At 45.2% G+C, this 20,264-nt stretch overlaps 3 protein-coding genes across 5 annotated transcripts; all 3 read right to left on the bottom strand.

Annotated features, from left to right (window-relative positions):
* Window positions 1-2,764: 2,764 nt before the first annotated feature.
* Window positions 2,765-7,777, bottom strand: tmem106c (transmembrane protein 106C). Its single transcript, XM_056596490.1, has 8 exons — window positions 7,580-7,777; window positions 7,050-7,333; window positions 6,539-6,602; window positions 6,138-6,297; window positions 5,485-5,625; window positions 4,749-4,798; window positions 4,483-4,536; window positions 2,765-3,747 (listed from the first exon to the last, which is right to left on the bottom strand). Exons 2-8 carry the CDS (start codon window positions 7,270-7,272, stop codon window positions 3,492-3,494), a joined length of 948 nt encoding a protein of 315 aa, XP_056452465.1. The 5' UTR covers window positions 7,273-7,333; window positions 7,580-7,777; the 3' UTR covers window positions 2,765-3,491.
* A 95-nt stretch (window positions 7,778-7,872) lies between these two features.
* Window positions 7,873-10,760, bottom strand: LOC130387463 (PTB domain-containing engulfment adapter protein 1-like). Of its 3 annotated transcripts, none has more exons than XM_056596572.1 (8): window positions 10,221-10,760; window positions 9,944-10,025; window positions 9,686-9,757; window positions 9,212-9,310; window positions 8,719-8,856; window positions 8,374-8,478; window positions 8,114-8,172; window positions 7,873-7,964 (listed from the first exon to the last, which is right to left on the bottom strand). In XM_056596572.1, exons 2-7 carry the CDS (start codon window positions 9,986-9,988, stop codon window positions 8,116-8,118), a joined length of 516 nt encoding a protein of 171 aa, XP_056452547.1. In that variant the 5' UTR covers window positions 9,989-10,025; window positions 10,221-10,760; the 3' UTR covers window positions 7,873-7,964; window positions 8,114-8,115. The 3 variants fall into 3 exon arrangements, with proteins under 3 accessions (XP_056452547.1, XP_056452539.1, XP_056452556.1); XM_056596564.1 differs by having other exon boundaries at window positions 9,944-10,027; window positions 10,225-10,760; XM_056596581.1 differs by lacking the exon at window positions 10,221-10,760 and adding an exon at window positions 10,170-10,189.
* An 89-nt stretch (window positions 10,761-10,849) lies between these two features.
* sars1 (seryl-tRNA synthetase 1) lies at window positions 10,850-20,251 on the bottom strand. The gene is made up of 11 exons (XM_056596361.1): window positions 20,064-20,251; window positions 19,441-19,511; window positions 18,830-18,910; window positions 17,359-17,517; window positions 16,816-16,959; window positions 15,527-15,682; window positions 14,682-14,903; window positions 13,710-13,839; window positions 13,079-13,236; window positions 12,596-12,725; window positions 10,850-11,866 (listed from the first exon to the last, which is right to left on the bottom strand). Exons 1-11 carry the CDS (start codon window positions 20,197-20,199, stop codon window positions 11,715-11,717), a joined length of 1,539 nt encoding a protein of 512 aa, XP_056452336.1. The 5' UTR covers window positions 20,200-20,251; the 3' UTR covers window positions 10,850-11,714.
* Between the last annotated feature and the right edge of the window lie 13 nt (window positions 20,252-20,264).

The raw sequence follows: 20,264 nt of genomic DNA, 5'->3' as shown, positions 1-20,264 counted from the left end.
CTTGTGTCATTTGGCAGTTAATACCCCTCAGTACCAACTGCCTTAGTACAAATCCCTTAAGACAGAGATGTCAAACACGGCCTGCGGGCCGAATCCGGCCAGCTACCTCATTTTGATGTGGCCCGCCGGAGCTTCAAATGTATTTGAAAATCCTAAAAAAAAAAAAAGGCAGAAATGCAGAGAAGTTCTGCCACACACCTCTGATAACCTATCATTGCATTCACCACCAAGAAGCCCTGTGTGAAATGGTTCTGGAACTGGAGGATAAAATGACAACGGTCAACTGGTCATTATATGGCAGTGCTTCAGGCTCGTGGCCAGGCTCGTGGCCAGGCTCGTGGCCAGGATCCCCGCCAGTTCCCGCCGTTTTCGAAGGAGGTTGCTCCAAACATGGAGATGTGACATACCCTATTGAATTAAGGTGGTAGGACCGCAGTCCTCAAACAAAGTTTTTGAGCTTAGTAAAGTTTATGTAATAACTTATGTTTGATAATATTACACTTTTTTATTCACTTGAACAGTTTGATCTTTGATTGAATGAGTAATGTTGGTTTTCTTAACTTGATAAATTAAAGGGATTCATGTTATTATAACACAGAGCAATTTTCTTAGCTGCTTACATATATTTTCAAATGTATGTAATTGCATGTACAAGCATGCAATGTATATTTATAAACTTGAATAAATGATCAAACAGAGAGAGAGTAATGTAACAATATCTTAAGGAATAGTTCCATTATATAGTCTTACAGTTGCAACCAGCCCTTTCAGGGGAACCGTAATGCTTGTATGGCCCGGGGTGAAAATGAGTGTGACACCCCTGCCTTAAGGCATGTTAAAGAGGGGGTACTAAGGCTGAGACAGAAGTGGAAAACTCTAAGGCAGATGTCAATAAAACCATTGTTTGACTCCATATTACAGGCAGTCATTACCGTTCCATGTTCTCAATCTCCATGCTGATCACCAATTCTACCCGTAGTGAAACCTGACAAGACGCGTTGATTTGAGCTAAGAGTGATAATCTAATAATGATAACAATACGATAATAACACAGAACAAATGTGCTTCTTTTGTTTTTGACCTTGTCAGTATTTTGTCTAATTTTCCTTATTTTCCTTCCTATGCAGCAATGATTATACAAATTGTTTGATTTGTTCCACACACCACATATGTACCGCTATCACACAGACAGTAACATTACAGCTACTCATGTAAACAAACAAATGCAACGTCGCAAAATCCATGCATTAAAAAAAAGAAAGATAACAATCAACAAAATCCATCAAATCGGCTGACGGGATACCATTTGTAAATGTAGTAATTAAAAAAAAAACTTTTCTAAGCACTTGGGCATATCTTTGTAGAATGAGTGTAGCATCACCACTGCAGAATACCACAGACTGAGAATAGGGTTAATGTGCTTCTTCTCTGGTGAGTCCTGCTCTAGTAACATGACTCCAGGGGACACACGCTGGTCTGTCGACAGATTCCACCCGGTTCTTAAGTAAAGCATCCTGTCTCAATCCATACCAAATCTCGATCACAATACACCCAACATGGGTTGGGATTCACGTTTAGACATTAACCAGGCAGATCTTGTAGTTTAGATAGCGTGTCTAAGACGTTGTTAGGATAGTGTTAATGATATAAATCGATTCGCTAAATTAAAATAAAGAGTAGAATATGGTGGAATATTTGCTTGTCTTGAATATTGTGTGAGCTTTGTAAAATGTGTGTTCTCCGGGTTCACAGCCTATGATTTGCTATCGCCTTTCTCACAGTTTGTCATCGGAGTCATATTGAAGAGATAGGCTTTCATGTTGAACGCATGCCGACAACCCATGTTTGTAGGCTTGCCAATTGCTCAGGCAAGTTTGCTGTGGGGTTCGCTCTCACATTCAGCTGAATTAAATCAACTCTAATCATGGCTTTGACATAATAAGAAGTTACATGTGTTTACTCTCAGAAGATAATTTCCACAACAGAAGCGTCAATTCAATTAGTTCATAATTCCCTTTTAATTATTTATTTTGCAACAAATCAACACCACAATGATATTAAATAACATTCTCTATTAAAGCATCATTCATTGAAATTTAAAAAAAAATAACAAATGCAAATCGCCATCACTTAAAACAAAATAAACTCCCAAGATCGACCACAATTAAAAGGTTTTGTTTTTCCTTTTTCGGTGAAATATCAAACGTTTGAGGCTGAGAGCCCAAAAAATGCATCATATCATCCATGGGTGAACTTTCAAATCTTGAAACTCTTATTTCATTATTTTATCCCAATCCCTATCCCTTAATTGGCATGGGTCATATGATTTTAATAAAAATATTGTGGCCTAGTAAAAATATGTTTTCATTTCAGTATAAATATCAAAAAACTTCAAAAGCCCTTATTTTGAAATGCTGTGTTGAAGGAAGTATTAAACGGCTAGCATGGTAAGGTCATGGTGCAGAGGGGTTAAGTGGAGAGGGAGTTAGTGGGTACAGGTGAGAGGGAAGAGATGAGCTTATCAACGTTATTTTCTGTGACATTAGAATACGGTGAGGAGCAAGGTAATCGTTAAGTCCTTCAGTTGTCTAAATACATAAAAGATATCAGCAAGAGGTAGACTGTTTATTATCTCTATCTCCAGTGACCCTTGACACCTCAAGCAAATAAGATTAACCTTAACGGTCATGTGTCAACTTAGTGAAAAAAGTGTTACACAGCAAAATTACTATCTCCAATTTAAAGTCCAGAAGATTTGAGTTGAAAAAAAAAAAGACTTGTTTGTCTATTGTCTCGTACAAGCCAAATTCCACACAGCTGCTCCCAATCGTTTCGATAAACGCTCAACAACAACAGCTCTCTGTTGAAGGAGGTTGTTTGTTACTTGTCATGCCTACTAGCAGAAGCTTGTTGCTAGAGCAGTCTGACATTATAGAAGAGATGCCATTGTGGCCAATGAAAACACCATGGCTGCCCAAATGTTGGGAATGTCATGGACGGGCCTGAGCACGTCCTTCTGAGTTCACCTGAGAGGAAGATCGTTTGCTGGTTCTTTTTGTTAATTAAAGTACAACTTAGGGTTCCAAAGTAATCCTACCGCTTCCCTTCAGAATAAAAAAATAAAGACTTGGCCTGCCACCATAAACTGGCGGTGGACTCCTATACTAGTGTTGTGACACGTACCTCCCCAGAAGGTCCTAGCTGTGCCTCAAATGAGCCACATTAAAGCAACGCTATTAACCTGACTTTCCATGGCTAAGCGGCAACTAAAAGCTAATCGCCGATAGTGCAAGTTAAACTCAATATCAAAACTCAATAGGCTTTTTTTTTTTCGTTTTTCCATCATACAACACTTTGCGCGGACCCTCAAAAAAAACAAAAAAACAAGAATAAATAAATACTATAACAGCCGTGAGCAAAAGCGTTGTTACCAGTGTTGCTCCAGTCCAGTGGATCTACACCTCCTCCTCCTCCTCCTCCTCCTCGCCCCGTTACGAGACCGGGGGTCCTGGCGCCGTCCAGGACTGGGGGCTGGGCGTCAAGGCGTCGGGCAGGAGGGCGTCGGGCGCCAGGGGGGGCTGCGACGGAGGGCTGCTGCTGATGCTGCTGCCCGGGTGGCTGGGGAGGCGGTGCCAGCGGTGGTGTGAGAGCTGGGCGTAGGTGGAGTTGCTGCCGCAGTCGATGTAGCGGTAGGCCTCCAGGCTGTTCTGGGACGAGCGCACCAGGTTGGAGGTCTTCACCGACGTCCTGGGAGGGCGACACACACACCCGGAGAGTCACGGGATGTTGTGTGCATGTGATATGGCCGCTCGCCACAAACAGTTGTTAAGTCATAGTAGGGCTGTGCAATTCATCGAATTTAGATCGCTTTTTTTGATTTTTGGGTCAATCGATCTCCAAACCAATATAAACCGAGTTTAAACGATTTTCTATATATTTTTTCAGCAGCTTGATACATATTTTGTACATTATTTTCTATTTGAACCTTTTCTACTTGAACATTTTGTGAATTTTTTTAAAAGGGGAAATTTCAAAGTTCTCTGTTACAAAGTGATTTCAATATTGACCAAAATAATCATGATTAGGATTTTATCATAATCCAGCAGCCCTACAACATATTGGACCGCACTGACAGATATATGGCGATATTGAAACTGAGAGAGACTGCCTTCAGGTAGGTCTGAGGACATTTGGGACCAAAACCCAGAACCCACTGGCCGAGATTCAAACATCAGACAGCCACTTCACTCTTCTCCCAAGATGTGACACCTCTTATCGACTACTATAACTCAAAGAATGTCCTGGGTTGGATTCCTGACCAACCACGCCTAACAAGTGCATAAAATATGTATTTGTTCTCTATGTTTGAGTCTGTAGGAGTCCCTGTAGATGAGACTTAAAACCTTGCTTGTTTAAAGGAAGAAAAGAAGAAAGTGGAACTGGGATAGCCCCACCAGTCAAAAGAGACCATGGAATACTCACTGGGTAAAAACCACAATGTTGTGGACCTTGATACTGGGCATGGTGCAGAAAAAACTGAAAACACAGATTAGATAAAGAATGTCACAAATCAGTTGTCAAGTCAACAAATTACAAAACCAACAAAACCGATAAAACCACAAGGGTTTCAAGGCTTTCATTACTTCCCTTCCTGTTTTGGTGACTGCTGACAGGCCCAGGGCCTGTCAGCAGTAACCATTGCTATGTCGTATATTCACCAGCATTGCCCAGACTGAAGTACGACTTACTAGACATAGGGGGCGCTGTCCCCGATCACCACGCTGACGGTGTAGTTCACCTGGTGGAAGAAGAGGGAGGAACACATCTTTATACCGGAACAATTAGGCCTTTCACACCAAAAAGAACCAAGAGCCAGTTCCGGGCTGGTGCTAGGGCCAGTTCAAAACTGGTTCCAGCCTTATCCCAGTTATGAACCAGTTGGTTTCACACCGGCCAGAGCCAGCCATGGAGCCGGCGAGAGCAACGTCATCACGTCACTGCAAACGGCTGCAGCTGCTCGAAGATAGCTTTGTCCGGGTTGCTCCCTCTAACTTGTTCTGGACCTCGGAAGAAGACCAGAATCCAAGGAGACAGGTTGTCTCCTCCACGGTCCACTGCGTTTTCGTCTTCACGTCCATTGTTTACTTCTGTGTTTTTAAAGATGCCGGTCTTCGTTGGTCTTCCTGTTTATGAAGGTAAGGATAACCCCGCCCGCTGCCCCTGGCGTAAAGGCAGTTCTCGTTCTAGCCCAGTTCAATCCTGGGGTTGGAGTTGAATCGGTTTTACAGGCCGGAGCCGGTTCTCTGGCGTTGTGAAACCAAAACACTGGTTCTAGCTCCGAACTTGCCCGGAACGGGCTCCGATTTTGCGGCGGTGTGAAAGGCCAAAATATGGAAGAAATCTGACCCCACAATGATCAGAGACTTCTCCCCGTCTTCCAACCTTGCCTACCCCCCCACCCCGTCGTCCCCTCCCCTCCTCTACCTGTTTCATGCTGAGCGGCTGGATGGTGATGACGTCGTCCAGCTGCTGGGTGCCCACCACCGTCTTCATGTACAGCACCTGGCAGCTGAGGCTCTTCACCAGCACAGAGAAGAAGTTGGAGTTGGTGAAGTTCAGCGAGCTCTGAGGGAGGGCGACAACACACACAATATTTGATATCCACAGACATCGTATTCAAAGGTCTGATTTTGCATGTCAAACGTACATTTAGTCTGACTTTCCGTACATTTAGCATTGAAAATTAAGTATTTTGTATTTTGTAAGTATACAAAATAATAATAGCAAAACATAACATAAAATCGTATAGTATAAAAACGATAATATATAATATAATATCCAGTGAGTAGATTTAAATAACGTAGTCTTTTTTTTTTTTTTATGTTTTAAACTCATTTCATAACTACACAGGCCTATGCTTTCTGCTGTGAAACTCAAAGTTCCCATCTGGGAATGATACAGAAACGTCTTATCTTGTGACAGACATAACATTATGGATATGGTTGAACTTTTGGTCTCGCAAGACAGTCAAACCCCCTACTCACAGCCTACCTTGAAACACTGCATTGTGGGATTTGGAGTCCCTTAAGCCTACAACAGCCAAAACACAGAACCTGCAGCTGCAACAGAACCAGTACCGTCATGTTCATCAGGACCCTGGTCCCGGAGTGGTCGAAGTGCACCGTCACCGAGCGGATCCCGTCGTCCACGACGACCACGGGACGTGGGAACAGGAAGAAGGCCACCAGGGTAGAGGCCAAGAGACACATCACGGCGGACAGAACCACGTACAGCTTCCTGTGTAGGATTTCATTATGGTATCAGCAAAAAGAATGGCGCAATGGCACTTTGTCGTTCACAAAGTGGCTCTATGAGCTGCTATAGAAGCCGATGAATGGGCTATACAGTGATACATGACGGTTTGTTGTCATGTCAATCCATTGTCTTAATTTAATAACATAATTTCTCTGGGTTGTATGGATTTTTAAGTTGGAAGCGCGCAGACAAGGTAGCTGAAATAAAATAAACATCTACTTACGTCCTCTGGGGCCGCAGTCTTTGGTCACTATAAGGAATCAGTGCCACCAACTCGTTCACTTGCTCTGAAATGTTACATGGATTCAGAAATTAAGGTTGTTTAGGTCGATAAAAGTTACAGTGTAACTCCTGTTCAGTAATTTCCGTAAATTGAATTAAATTGATTTAGGAACAATTACTTTGGCTGCCTCCCTATTACTTTATCATAAATCTCCTACTTTATCACTAAATATATACAGAAAGGTATCGCTGATCTATTGCTAAAATCCAGTCTTAATCTTTATCAAACATTTGTGTGCAGGTTCAACATCCAGCACAGAGACTGTTCAGTAGGCTAGTGATGTCAGGAATCAAGCCAAGGATTTTTCCTCTGGGAAAAGAACCCTCTATACCCATACTCGGAGCACTGCACCCCCTTAAGACAACTTGTGGCCCAAAGTACCTCACCTATAGTGTGAATTATTGGGGCATGATGAAATTGTAGTAAGACACTGGCTGGCCGTCCAACTCACCGGAGGGTATCCGACCCGAGCCCTGGCAGGTCGGGCAGGTAATGCTGTCTCTGCCAGTGAACTCCACGTAGGGGAACCGGGCGATGTCATCCTGTCGGTCCAGGCCGTTCAGCGAGTCATCGTCTGCATCCTCGTCGTTGTTCTCGCCGTTCTGGGACGCCGCGTCCTCCCCCGGCGGGATAAGGGCCAGCGGGACGGAGCTGCGGGACCACCGAGCGCCCATGGCTGACGATCAAGCCAGCTTATTCCCTTCGGACGGCGACAACTAGCGGTTCATGCAAAATCTAGGAACAGGAAGTAGGTTTTTTTATTCAGACAGGTCCCCAAGCCGATATATATAAAAAAAATCGACGCCGTGATAAGAAGCAGAATTGTGTCAATAATTCGGCCACAGGACCCGGGCTGCTGATATTAAAGCAACCATGTCGGGCCGAGAGTGCACAACAGACGCACTTGTATTAACTCTGAGCTAGCTAAGGAAAACTACGTTTATTTAGTTTTGGACGTCATTCTTATTTCTTTTTCTTTACCTTTTGGATCCACAAAGTAATCGTCCCATGCCCTTGTTTATTTACTTAGTTATACCGCAGTTCTGACAGGACTAAAGCTTTCGAGACATGATGGCTTTCGGCGGTTGTGGTCAGGTTGTGGTACAGTGTGTACTTCCTTCTTCCTTGCTGGTGTAAACATCAGCTCCGCATGGACTACCGTTTACTCTGCTGCCACCTGTTGACTGCTGAAGTTCGGTGGGAGACTCATATTTGACGCACAGATAACAGTAATAATTTTTAATTGAAATAACAAAACATTATAACTTTTATTTCAACTCAAAATACTGGAAAGCTTCTAATTATTCTTTATCCATGGTGATGTGGTATTGTTTTCAGCATTTTCTTTGGGGAGATTCCACAGCACCTATAAAATAAAAATACATAGAATCAGAATTCAGAAAGTGTAGGCTTTATCACAAAAGGAAAAGTGTGTGTCGGTGCTATGAATATAAAAATACTAAAAACAACTGGGAGGCTTAAATCAGCACTACTGTATGAACAATTTCTACCTACTTTTACTTTTCTTCCAACCTCTGTCTCAGTTCAGAATTCTCTCGCTGCAGGACTTTGTTCTAAAGAGAATAAGCACAATAAATAAGGTGGCAGTTAGTTCTACACAAAGAATGAATCTAAATAGGCTTCTGTTCTATTTATATGGTCATTTCATAAGACCTCATTTATAAGGATAAAGGAATCCTTATTGATCAATTATTGATTTTGATTCAATAAATATTAAATTGTTTTATTCAACACTGAAAGATCTTCCAGCCAACCTTGTGTCTGAGGGCCTCCACGATCAAGTCTCGCTGGCCCCTGACATTCTCCTCTTTCTTCCCCACTCGAAACGCATCGCCGATCAACGACACCAGAGTGTGGGACTGAGGAGAGAAAGACATTATTTTAGAAGCTCAGTACAGGACTGATAAGGTCCAGTGACCTCACTTATAATGTATTATTCTCCTTCACCATTATTAGACCGTTTTCAAGAACTTATAAACACATATATTAACACCATGCATAACATTGGACTCATGTCCATGGAGTCCTAAACAATCATTCACATCCAAAAGAGACTTCCGTTGCGTCGACGGGTGAGATATTTTGCCATGGCTACTCACAAACTTCTGGCTCTGGAACAGGTAGCAGTGGTACATGTCTGAAGCCGGGTGTTTGGCCACGAAGCCAAAGACTTTGGGAGTGGCGGGGAGGACGCCACAGAAGGAGACAGTGGAGATTGGGCAGGTGTACAGCATATACTGGACATGAACAGAGAGGGGGACAGGTTTACAGCAAATACTGGATTTGAGCGAGAAGAGAATAACAGGTGTACAACTAACTGTGTTTTAAATATGAGCAGAGAGAGTAGGACAACAGGTGTACAGTTTACTAAATATGAGGGAGAGAGTATGTGTGTGTGTGTGTGTGTGTGTGTGTGTGTGTGTGTGTGTGTGTGTGTGTGTGTGTGCATTTGAGTGTGAGTGCGTGATTGTGTGTTTATGTGATTGCGTGGGTGTTTTTATGTGCTTGTTTGTGTGTGTGTGTGTGCGCGTGTGTGTAGGCATGCATGCGAGGATGTGGGCCTATGCGTGCGGGCTTGTGTGCGTCACTGACTTTGGTTTTCTTCTCCAGGATGTCTATCCCGCTAGAAGACAGAAACAGATGCACCTTGTTCTTCTTCTGCACTTTCTCCACAGAGTCTTCATCTGAGTTCTGTGGGTCGGGTGGTGACATCACACAAAGAAAACTGTTTCAGCCAATCCACCGCTTTAGTTTATTTTGCTGTGTGCAGCAAAGCAGACTTCTCGAATACCAAACGGCGTATTTTAGACCGAAGGACACACTTTGTTCTCTCAAAGTGGAAGTTCAATGTTTGACGTTGAGTTTCCACACGCAATAATTTAATTTGACTGTCAAATCAAGATAGTTCAACAATAAACACAATAAAATGAACGATAAACTAGAGACTCATGTCATGGTAGCTGTAAATAGAGCTGTATGATGAATGGTTATGAATTTACAGCATAAGCTCGGTGTGTATAATGAATAGAGCAAGCACATTGTGATGTACAGATGGGAGGCTCTGACCTTTACACTCTCCACGGCCTCCGCCAGGACCTGAATGCCATCCGACCGAAGCACCTCCACCCTCCCTAGCAGCTACAAACACATCGATGTACACACACACACACACACACGCACACGCACACACACACACACACTCAATGAAAAAGATTGTCACGACAATCCGAATGACTTTTAGACTACAATAACTAGACAAATAGACAAACAGAACAAATATTTAAAGGTGCAACGACATTGTAAAACCAACAGATTTTTTTATACCTTTACTGCAAAGGAGATCTCATTGTCCTCCTCGTTGTCACTCATTGTCAGGTTTGGGTGGTTTGAAGAGGAACGATGAAGTCTGACACACAACCGTCACAATGACCATCAGGAGAAGAAATAACCAACCATCAAACGGACAAGACTCAAGTTACCAACCACCAACAACAGCAGGATAAGTCACATATCTATAATATATATAATTCAGTGAGATATATTTACTTACACATATAGAATGAGTAACAGCCTGGATAGGTGGTAAACATATTGATCTTACCTTTTTTTTGAGGCTTTAATTATTCCGATATCTTCCCTGTGCCACTTTCTTCTCCGTCGGAAGGACGAGCTTAAAGTCTACCGGAGGTAATCAGTAACCGCTCGTTTGTTCCTCATTGCTTGTCTTTATCTCTGCTCTCATAAAGTAAGTTTAGAGAGGGACACCCGCTTGGCTCTTGTTTCTAAATAAAAACCAGCACTGGATTGGGTCCATACGTGTGCATTAGATTAACATCGGCGAGTATTTTCATCACAACGCACACCCAGGGGTCTCAATTAATTCCCCCCCATCTTCGTGACACTCTTGGTGAGGGTCATAGGATTGGGTAATATAATCACACCATTATATTGAACCATGAAGATGCTTGAGTACACATCGACACACGTTAGAGCCTGAACACCACGCCCATCTTGAATTCACACGGACAGGACTTTGGAAGGCGTTGTACCGTGAATACACTTTTGAGTGGCAGAACTTAAAGACACAATGGTGCCAGATGGGTACTCAACAGAGCCAAACCAAGAACACCTGATGGGGATCAGTGATAACACACCGTAACGAATTAAAGATCTGCTTCCAGTTGGACGCTCTTCAAATAAATAAGACAAATACAAAAATGCAAACAAATAATAGGGTAATTGATCCACCGTTTAGCTTTAATGTATTTATCAGGATCCACCTTTAATGCTTAATGATATTTATATATACTAGCAATTACAGACGTGTCAATGCATCAATCATAGATATACATCATTGTGGTTCACAATAGAGTCAAGCAACCGTGGTGGAAAAACAACTGCTGGCAAACATGAATGAAGAGATCCCCCAAGGCCCAAAGCCAGCAGCCCAGAACAACCAAGGCCACCTTTATATCCAGGAGTTATACACTAGCCATAAACACAGTGAATACATCATACAGCCCGATATTGCCAAAGTGAACAAACGGACACGTTCCCCGCTCTTAACCGATGGCGCCATCGACCAGCTGAGTGGCCCTGTGCTGGAGATGTGAAGCGTCGACAGCTGCTGTTGGTTGATCTCGTGAATATCCCATAATTAACCTGCTGACCGCTGTACCATTTTATACTGTACACTGGACGGTACACAGCTAGCGAGAGAGTGGTCGGTGTGGAGAAGAGCCAACGGGCTGAGGTGCCCTGTTTCCCTTCTTGTTTTTCCATTTTTGAGTGTGGATCAGGCAGCCGGGGAGGGGGGAAGATGGCGTCTTGAGACGAGCGAGCAAAGTATCGAAGGAGTAGGACAGAGTAGAGCCCTCTTTGCATCCCCTGACGGCACCAATGAACTCATGGAGGAGTTCACAGTGGTCTCCTCAGAAGCACGGCTGACGTGGTACAACGTTGGGCCAGTGTGTGTGTGTGTGTGTGTGTGTGTGTGTGTGTCTGGGGGGGTTCTACTCTGTCCTCCTCCAACGAGAGGATGATGAAGAGGAGGAGGAGGAGGGTTGGTGGTGGTTGGTGGTGAAAGGCGGGGGTCTTATGAGTCATTGACGGACATGCTCTCCACGCCGGCGGGCAGGTCCTGGGGGTCCTGCTTCTTCTTCTTGCCCCCCTCCTGCTTCTTGGCCTTCTTGGTGGTCTCCTGGTCGATGGGGGCCGGCTTCACAAAGCGGATCATCTCGGCCATGTCTGCGGACGGGAGGGGGGGCGCAGGTCAAACAGGGACAGGGGGTGTGATATACAGTACTACAACATACCCATGTTTCTGGTGGGTGGTCTGCTCACGCGTTTCAACGCAAGGATAGGAGGACTATGGCTCTGGAGGATAACCAATCTAAACTCCAGCTGAAAAAGGCCTCCAGATTAACACTAACCCTAACGCTGTTTCAAATCCCAGTTTGAATCCCAGTGTTTAAAGGGTACCTATCATATCACCAGGTGTGAGTGTGATTAGCCATTACAAGCCGTTATCAAAAGCACACATCTAGGTGGACCCGCCCACCTGTGATGTCACAATGCTGCACATTTTCAAACCTGCTTGTAATGGCAAATCCCACTCACCCCTGGTGGTATGATATGTCCCCATTAAAGTTCTGGGTTAATAACTTGAATTTATATGGTGCCTTTCATCATAACCAAAGTTCGCTTGACAAAAAGGATGGGGGGAAAAGGGGGGGGGGTTAGGGGGTCGAAGGACTCGGTGAAGAGAAATGTTTAGCTCTCCTCTTTAATAACCTGCCCCTGACTTCACAGTCTAACCCCCTGATGGTCAAATCTCCCCGTTGCGCGCATTAGCCCACTCGCGGACAACAACCTATTCCCGCTGGCAGTGGACGGATGAGGATCAGATCAGATGCTCCTTCATCGGCCCCCTAGACGGTCACAGCGTGGGAGGGAGGCCGACGACGCGCGACTCACCAGGCGGCATGAAGGCACGGAGGGGCTCCGGGATGACGATGCCCTCCTCCGTCTGGTAGTTCTCCAGGATGGCGCACATCACGCGGGTGGTGGCGCACATGGTGGCGTTGAGCATGTGCACGTATTCGGCCTGCGGACGTCAACACACACACATTTAGGTTTCCCATTCATTCTTATTAAGGAAATATCTACAAGTGCAATCGTATTTTTAAAAGAATATCTCCTTAATTGTGGCATTCGGTCAATGAAAGATAAGGACAGTTTTCACCAGTTTCTGTTTAAAAAATACTGGTTGTTTGTGGTTTGATGTATGTACACTTGACGTCCCCATCAAGTGTACATTTGGTGTCATGACATCTTGCATTGTAACATCGAAAAGCCGTTTCCAACATCGACGCATTGCGTGTGTACGAGGACCAATCGGGGAGGAGCGTGCAGAGCCCTTCAGACCCTGGGTGTGTCAGCGGCCTGCGGTTCCCCCACCTTGTCCATCATCTTCTTGGTCTGCCCGAAACGGATGCGGAGGCGGCGGGCCTGGTAGTCCAGGCAGTTGGAGCACGACACCAGCTCCCTGAAGGCCGCCGAGCCTGGGAACCAGGCCTCCAGGTCCAGCTTCTTACTGGCTGCGTGGTTCAAGGCACCTGGAACACACACACACACACACACACACACACACACACACACACACACACACACACACACACACACACACACACACACACACACACACACACACACACACACACACACACACACACACACACTACATTATAGCAGTGGTCTGGTCGTTCCCTAAGACACTACAACCAGAAGTTCAACCATTCATTTAAAAAGCACATTTATTTTATTTTGTTTTCTGTGTTTGTCATCGGACTGTCTCCCACCACATTTAGGGCTGTAAATTGTTGTTTTAATTTGTGTTTCAAGTTGTAGCACTTCAAGTACCTCCGTAAACCCTGGTTGTTGTTTTTTTAAATGCGGTTTATTAATAAATGTACCTGACTTGACTGATAATTGCATTTATGAATGCATAAACAAGGTGTGGTCTTTTGGGTGTGGTTATTACACGTGTCGGAGCCAGCGTGCATGCAAGTCATTAGCCCGTGTGCCGTACCAGAAACAATGTTGACAATGCGGTAAGGAATCCCCAGCGACTGGTAGAACTCCTCGGCGGTGCCGATCATCTCGTCAAACGTCTCCCAGGACTTGTCGTCGTGCGGGGAGGCGTAGATGAACTGCTCGATCTGAACACAAATCAACGGGGCAGGGCGGGCGTCACTCGATGAGTCATCGCGGAACAAACAACAGGCGTGCTTCACTCAGGAACGTGCACTATATTAGTGAGGCGGGGTTTGTAAACAGCTCGTTGGGTTTGATCCAACCTGTTACATCTCTCATCGACCGTTGTTCGGTTTGTTCTGGGGTTAGTGTCGGGACGGGTTTGGAGGAACGGATACGATCGTACTATAACACGTAGTGCATGGAATGGTAAGGCATGTAAACACCCACAGTGAATAGGAAGAGAACCGCAACCTTCAAACTTTATAAACCTTCAAATGAATGTTGAATACAAAGGAAAAGGAAAGGAGGTTGAGTCTCCTCGGGAGTAATGGTGGGTAACCATCCTGATTCCTTTCTATAGCTAACTTGAGTCTCCTCAGGAGTATTGGTGGGTAACCATCCTGATTCCTTTCTATAGCTAACTTGAGTCTCCTCAGGAGTAATGGTGGGTTACCACCATGATTCCTTTGTATAGCTAAGTTGAGTCTCCTCAGGAGTAACGGTGGGTTACCATCGTACATTCCATCGTACATTCCTTCCTATAGCTCATACAGACTGGGGCAACCACACCTCTCCGCCCGCAGAACTTCGGGCGTCTTGCTCTGGGACACAGCGACACTCAGGTTTCGAGGAGCCGGGGAATCGAACCAGCGACCTTCAGCTCACCAGCCCAACCTACTCTACCTCCAGAGCTACTGCCGCCCCCCTTGACTACGAGACTGAGTGACACGTTATTACAACGCGCCACCACCATAGAACAACCAACAGGCTGCATCGACCCACGACCCACGAGTGAAACCCTGACCTTCTCGAACTGGTGCACGCGGAAGATGCCGCGCGTGTCCCGGCCGTGGGAGCCCACTTCCTGCCGGAAGCAGGTGGAGAAGCCGGCGTAGCGCAGCGGCAGGTCCTCGGGCTTCAGCCACTCGTCGCGCAGGAAGGCGGCGATGGGCTGCTCCGACGTGGCGATCAGGTACTTCTCGTCCACCGAGTTGTCGTCCGACTTCTCGCTGCCCTTGCCGATCACCTGGGGGGGGGTGGGTAATAATATGATGATAAACGTGGTCTGGGCTGGGGAAGGTTTGCTGTTTCAGTGCTCCTCAATAAAATGTGCTTTGATATTGTTTTTGTCAAAGCACTTTTTTTTCCAGCAAAAATAAAAATGTTCAGTTTTTTTTTTCAGCCTTTTTACTCCTTCTGAAAATGTTCGGCCGAAAATGGGCATCAGCGTTTTTCCTTTGTGTAAACGGGGCCGAAGTGATTGCGACATTGACCAAAAACAACAAAAGTGCGACGGTTGTAGTTCTTTAAATCAACAAAGAATTATTATTTATTTATTTTGGGTATTTTTGGGGGGAAATTTCAAAGTTGTGTTCTCACTTCTCAATTACAAAGGGTTATTTTTTGGAGAGAAAGGCTGAATAAATGCATCATGTTTTCAAACTAAAAAACAATCGTTTGAATAATCGTGATTTCAATATTGACCAAAATAATCGTGATAATGATTTTTTTCCTTAATCGAGCAGCCCTACCCAAAACCTGTTCCAAATATCCCTCCATATCAAAATGGCGACCCTCTTGACCTCAAGGGGCCCCCCCTGTGTGGGAAAGGAGGGAGAGGGGAAGCATTGGCGGACCCCGCCCACACACCTTGTAGAGCTCGTCGTCAAACTGGCTGAGCTGGGCCACCTCCTGCATCACCTCCTTCCTCATGAAGAACGGCGTGTACAGCGGCGTGTACTGCTTGGCGTGGAGGACCCTCAGGGCGTAGTTGATGAGAGCCTGTTCGAGGAACACCAAGGGTCCCTGAAGGCAAGGCACACAACCACACACACACACACACACACACACACACACACACACACACACACACACACACACACACACACACACACACACACACACACACACACACACACACACACACACACACACACACACACGTTACTTTATAGCAGGGGTCGTTCCCTAAGACACTACAACTACAACCCCGACCAGAAGGTCAACCATACATCTCAAAAGCACATTTATTTTATTTACTATTTTCTGTGTTTGTCATCGGGCTGTCTCCCACCGGGCTGTAAATTGTTGTTTGAATTATCGTTCCAAGTTTTATGGTTTTAAGTACTTCGGTACAATACTGGTTGTTGCTGTTTTTAAATGTGGTTGATTAATTCATGACTAGGGATGCACCGAAATGAAAATTCTTGGCCGAAACCGAAACCGAATATACTGAAACAGTTGGCCGAAAGCCGAAACCGAATACAGAATGTGGCGTATTCATGTCTGTAATTCACCGAAATCAATCTCAATTAGAAATTCGACTCGATACACAAGTCTTTACCTGTACATCACAGCTTCAATAAGAGAATTTAGCCTTTAACGTGCCAATCGAAAGTTCGATGAGGTTGCTATGTAAACAAGTACAAGTATGGACTTGTACATCGCACATTCCATACACAAACTGATAATGGATGGGCATTCAATTGTGCATACCACTTTGAGTGAGGCAAGTACGTACACATTATCTCTATTAGATCAAACATTCAGTCGAATCAAGCGCATACATGCTCTGTGCTCATTTTACACAGGTCACACGTTGACACAGGTCACACGATGACACAGGTCACACGATGACACAGATCACACCACGACACAGATCACACGTTGACACAGGTCACACCTTGACACTGGTCACACCTTGACACAGGTCACACCTTGACATAGGTCACAGGTCACACCTTGACATAGGTCACAGGTCACACCTTGACATAGGTCACAGGTCACACCTTGACATAGGTCACAGGTCACACCTTGACATAGGTCACACCATGACACAGGCCACCACCTTGACACAGGTCAAACCTTGACACAGGTCAAACCTTGACACAGGTCACACCATGACACAGGTCACACCCTGCCGCCGTCGCACACCGTACCTTCAGGAAGTATCCCCGGCTCCCGGCCACGATGGCGCCCTTCTCCCCGTCGAAGCCGTCGACCATGACCACCAGGTCCACGTGGGAGTACTTCTTCTGCACGCTGCAGTCGCCCCAGGTCCGCTCCACCTTGTTGTCTGCGTCCTGCACACACACACACACACACACACACACACACACACACACACACACACACACACACACACACACACACACACACACACACACACACACACACACACACACACACACAGGTTAAGTTTAACTGAGGGTCATTACATTGAAGTATACAGAAACGCCAACTATGTTATCGGACTTAAACTAGATGTCCTTTCCCTCTGGCGTTCCCAAACTCCTATTTAAAAGGGAATAACTTCTCCTGGTAATTCTTTGAGACTATAAAGCGCGGAATCACGGCAAATAAATAAAACAAAATCAGTCAAAGACCAGCAGCGATAACACCGATGGATACAGCGCTTGTGGAGCGACCGGCGCTATGAGCGGTGGTGGTGTTGGTGGTGGGTGGTGTTCTAGAGGGCTCACCTCGTCGTTGCTGATGGGGACGGACGGGTGGAGCAGGTTGCCGATCTCGCGGAGGTAGTCGAAACGCTCCGCCTCCAACTTCAGCCGGTCGACGTCGGCCCGCTGCACCGCCTCCTCCACCAGCACCCGCACCGCCTTGATCTGGGTCACCGTCAGCGCCTGCACACGCACACACACAAACATACGGGTCAGGACTACAGAACCACGTCAGGTTATGACACACACACACACTGAGTCAGGACGACAGAACCTCGTCAGGTAGTGACACACACACTGAGTCAGGACGACAGAACCTCGTCAGGTAGTGACACACACACACCGAGTCAGGGCTACAGAACTACGTCAGGTAGTGACACACACACTGAGTCAGGGCTACAGAACTACGTCAAGTTGTAATGCACGCTCACACACACACACACACACACACACCCACCCCCCCCCCCTGAATAAGGCCTAGAGATCCATATCAAATGACACCTGCACATGAAAACACATGTTGTGTGCACTATTCAATGCCTGCCAAAGCACATATACACTATTTATTTAAGAATACTTGTTATTATATTTACAACCTGATAGGAATCTATAAATCAAGTGTTGCCTCAATCCAAATTGCCTACCGTAGCTCTAACTGGTACAGCGCTGTGTTAATACTGCCAGGATTGCAGGTTCAATTCCAACTGGGACTATTCTTGCAAGCACTAGCAGTATGGCAAATTGCAGAAGGCATACATTTATTCATATCAGCCAACAGTGCCCCTCAAAGCGCTTCACCTGCATTCTATGCATGGATAGAATACGGTCTATGACTATCGATCCAAAGTTGTTGTCAGTGCAAGTAGCAAAGCATATCACTATCATGACTTGTGCGATAAGGTGCTCTTGAATCCTACAAAGTCCTGGATACTGTCTGGGTTACCCTGGAGGTAAAGGTCCTTTAAACGTGATACCTGCCTTTGAAAACACGGAGAATAGCCTTTGTGTTTGTCGGGTGCTTCATACATAAATACATACACACACTTCTCGTAGTAGCAGTAACAAAAAACAATAACAATTGATGACTATGCGTTTCTTCTCAAGATTTCTGCCTTGCTGATTTAAGGGAGTTTTTCTTTGCCCTTGTGAGGGCTTGGGTCAAGGGGGGTGTCTTCAATAATTTTGACTGTTAAGCCCTTGGAGACTGTAATGGTGATGAAGTGCTATACAAATAAAATGGAATTGAATGACGGTTTTGTTTATTCTGTCCATCCACTTCCTTGTCGCAGTACTATTTATTAGCAGACGCCATTATTCAGAAGTCACTGCGAACAATACAGATACGAAGAAGACATTTAAGAGCTAATAATGGAGAACTATAGGAGACCTCGTGTCGTCGCTGAGGGCTGTTCAGCAGAGTAACAGTCAGTACGACCAAACACATGTCTGCGCATGTTGTTCAATGCGTGTGTGTGTGTCTGTCGTGCGGTCATACCGATAAAGTTTCAGCTGTCAGAGCCTCGACGTTCTGGGCGACTTCCGGTACAGAGTCGTCCTCCCCGACCGGTTCCTTTTTCTGCAGGAGAATTTAAGAGACAAAATAAATCACGGCTTGAAATTATACAAATATCACCCCCCCCCCCCCCCCCCCTTCGAAGGAATGGTTAGTTCCTGGACTCGAGAATCCCTCTTCGGTGTTCCTTTTCAAGATTTCTCCACTCTCCACTTGGAGGTGTTTTATTTGCGCTAAAGAGTGGCTTTAGGGTTAGGCAGTGAGTGTTATATGATATGTGCCTGTGAATCCTTATGAGAATATAACTGTTTGAAATTAAAAACCTTAAAGAACTATTGTTTTGGGGGGTTTTCACGCCCTTAGTCTTTGGGGCTGTTTGTCTGATGTGGGCTTGTGAGGCCTTTTGAGACTGCTGTGTGTCAAAGGGCTATACAAATATAAGTGACTCGACTGTATTCACATACACTCTGTGAAAATATCAATCCCATGTTTACAGGTTAAAAGGTGATCATTTATACAGAAAAAAATAAAAACACTGGTGGTTTGATCTTGGTGTTGGGCGGGGTTGACAGTTGACACCTTTAAGACCGTACCTTCATCTTCTCGCCGATGCTTTTGCTGCAGAGATTCTTCATCTTGTTGAGGTTGTCTGCCGTAAAGCGGCCTGTAAGGAACCAACATCAAATCACTGCAGTGGTGCATTTGATATTGTGAAGTTGTAATAGACGCGCCCATGTTGCACTGGGCATAGATATCAAGGTGGCATTATTAAATGAAACAACTTTATTTCTCCTACAATAAACTGCATCTTTCATATTTTTTTTTAAAACCCTCTTATAACCCCATCTAGACTTGTAGAGAAACGAAAACGCTATGATCGATGAAGTGCAGCGCTAGGGTGAGAGACGGGTGAGTGTGTGCTGTGCTGGGGCTGCTGGGGATTGCATCAGATACCCGGTGCGAATAGGATGACGTACCGGTCGGTGCTAAAGCTAAGCGCTACTATTTAGACCTGTCAAAATGATCCAACGGGACTGTAAAACATGCCATTCTGTGTGCGAGGTAAGCGGGTGTAAATTACTGCATGAAGACAAAGAATCTGGGGAATTTACAGACAAATCGTTGTGTTTATTCTAATTCAATGGAGGGCTAACAATAGCTATTAGCGTTAACGATAGCAACTCCTGTAGGAAGTACAGGATAATTTGCCACTTACATTTTCTCCATTCTGTATCTGCAGCGATGAGTTTATCTACAAGGGTCACATCTTTAAACCTCTTCCTCTGTGTCTCTCTGATGAGTTCGGGGTCACCCCCTTTATCGGTCCTGAAGTGGTCCAAATCAAGCACCATCTTTCCACGTTGCCCGTCAAGAGAAAGCTGAGCAAGGAAGCGACGAAGGAGACTACAGCCAGGGT

Source organism: Gadus chalcogrammus, chromosome 1 (genome assembly GCF_026213295.1).
Source record: "Gadus chalcogrammus isolate NIFS_2021 chromosome 1, NIFS_Gcha_1.0, whole genome shotgun sequence".
NCBI classification, from domain to species: domain Eukaryota; kingdom Metazoa; phylum Chordata; class Actinopteri; order Gadiformes; family Gadidae; genus Gadus; species Gadus chalcogrammus.
Note: the sequence above shows the minus strand (reverse complement) of the source record. Positions and strands in the feature narration are given on the sequence as shown.

Bases quoted from the DNA above. Each gene is read 5' to 3' on its own strand.
- tmem106c (XM_056596490.1), bottom strand. From the start codon at position 7,272: ATGGGCGCTCGGTGGTCCCGCAGCTCCGTCCCGCTGGCCCTTATCCCG. The intron at 4,537-4,748 runs GTAAGTCGTACT...CTGTGTTTTCAG, and splicing joins GACAGCGCCCCCTATGTCTA to TTTTTTCTGCACCATGCCCA. The intron at 3,748-4,482 runs GTGAGTATTCCA...TCGCCCTCCCAG, and splicing joins AACATTGTGGTTTTTACCCA to GACGTCGGTGAAGACCTCCA.
- LOC130387463 (XM_056596572.1), bottom strand. From the start codon at position 9,988: ATGAGTGACAACGAGGAGGACAATGAGATCTCCTTTGCAGTAAAG. The intron at 9,311-9,685 runs GTCAGAGCCTCC...CCCGACCCACAG, and splicing joins AGGCCGTGGAGAGTGTAAAG to AACTCAGATGAAGACTCTGT. The intron at 8,173-8,373 runs GTTGGCTGGAAG...TATTCTCTTTAG, and splicing joins TGGAGGCCCTCAGACACAAG to AACAAAGTCCTGCAGCGAGA.
- sars1 (XM_056596361.1), bottom strand. From the start codon at position 20,199: ATGGTGCTTGATTTGGACCACTTCAGGACCGATAAAGGGGGTGACCCC. The intron at 19,512-20,063 runs GTAAGTGGCAAA...GGTTCCTTACAG, and splicing joins AGATACAGAATGGAGAAAAT to GCCGCTTTACGGCAGACAAC. The intron at 12,726-13,078 runs GTGGGGGAACCG...TGACGTCCGCAG, and splicing joins CCAAGAAGATGATGGACAAG to GCCGAATACGTGCACATGCT.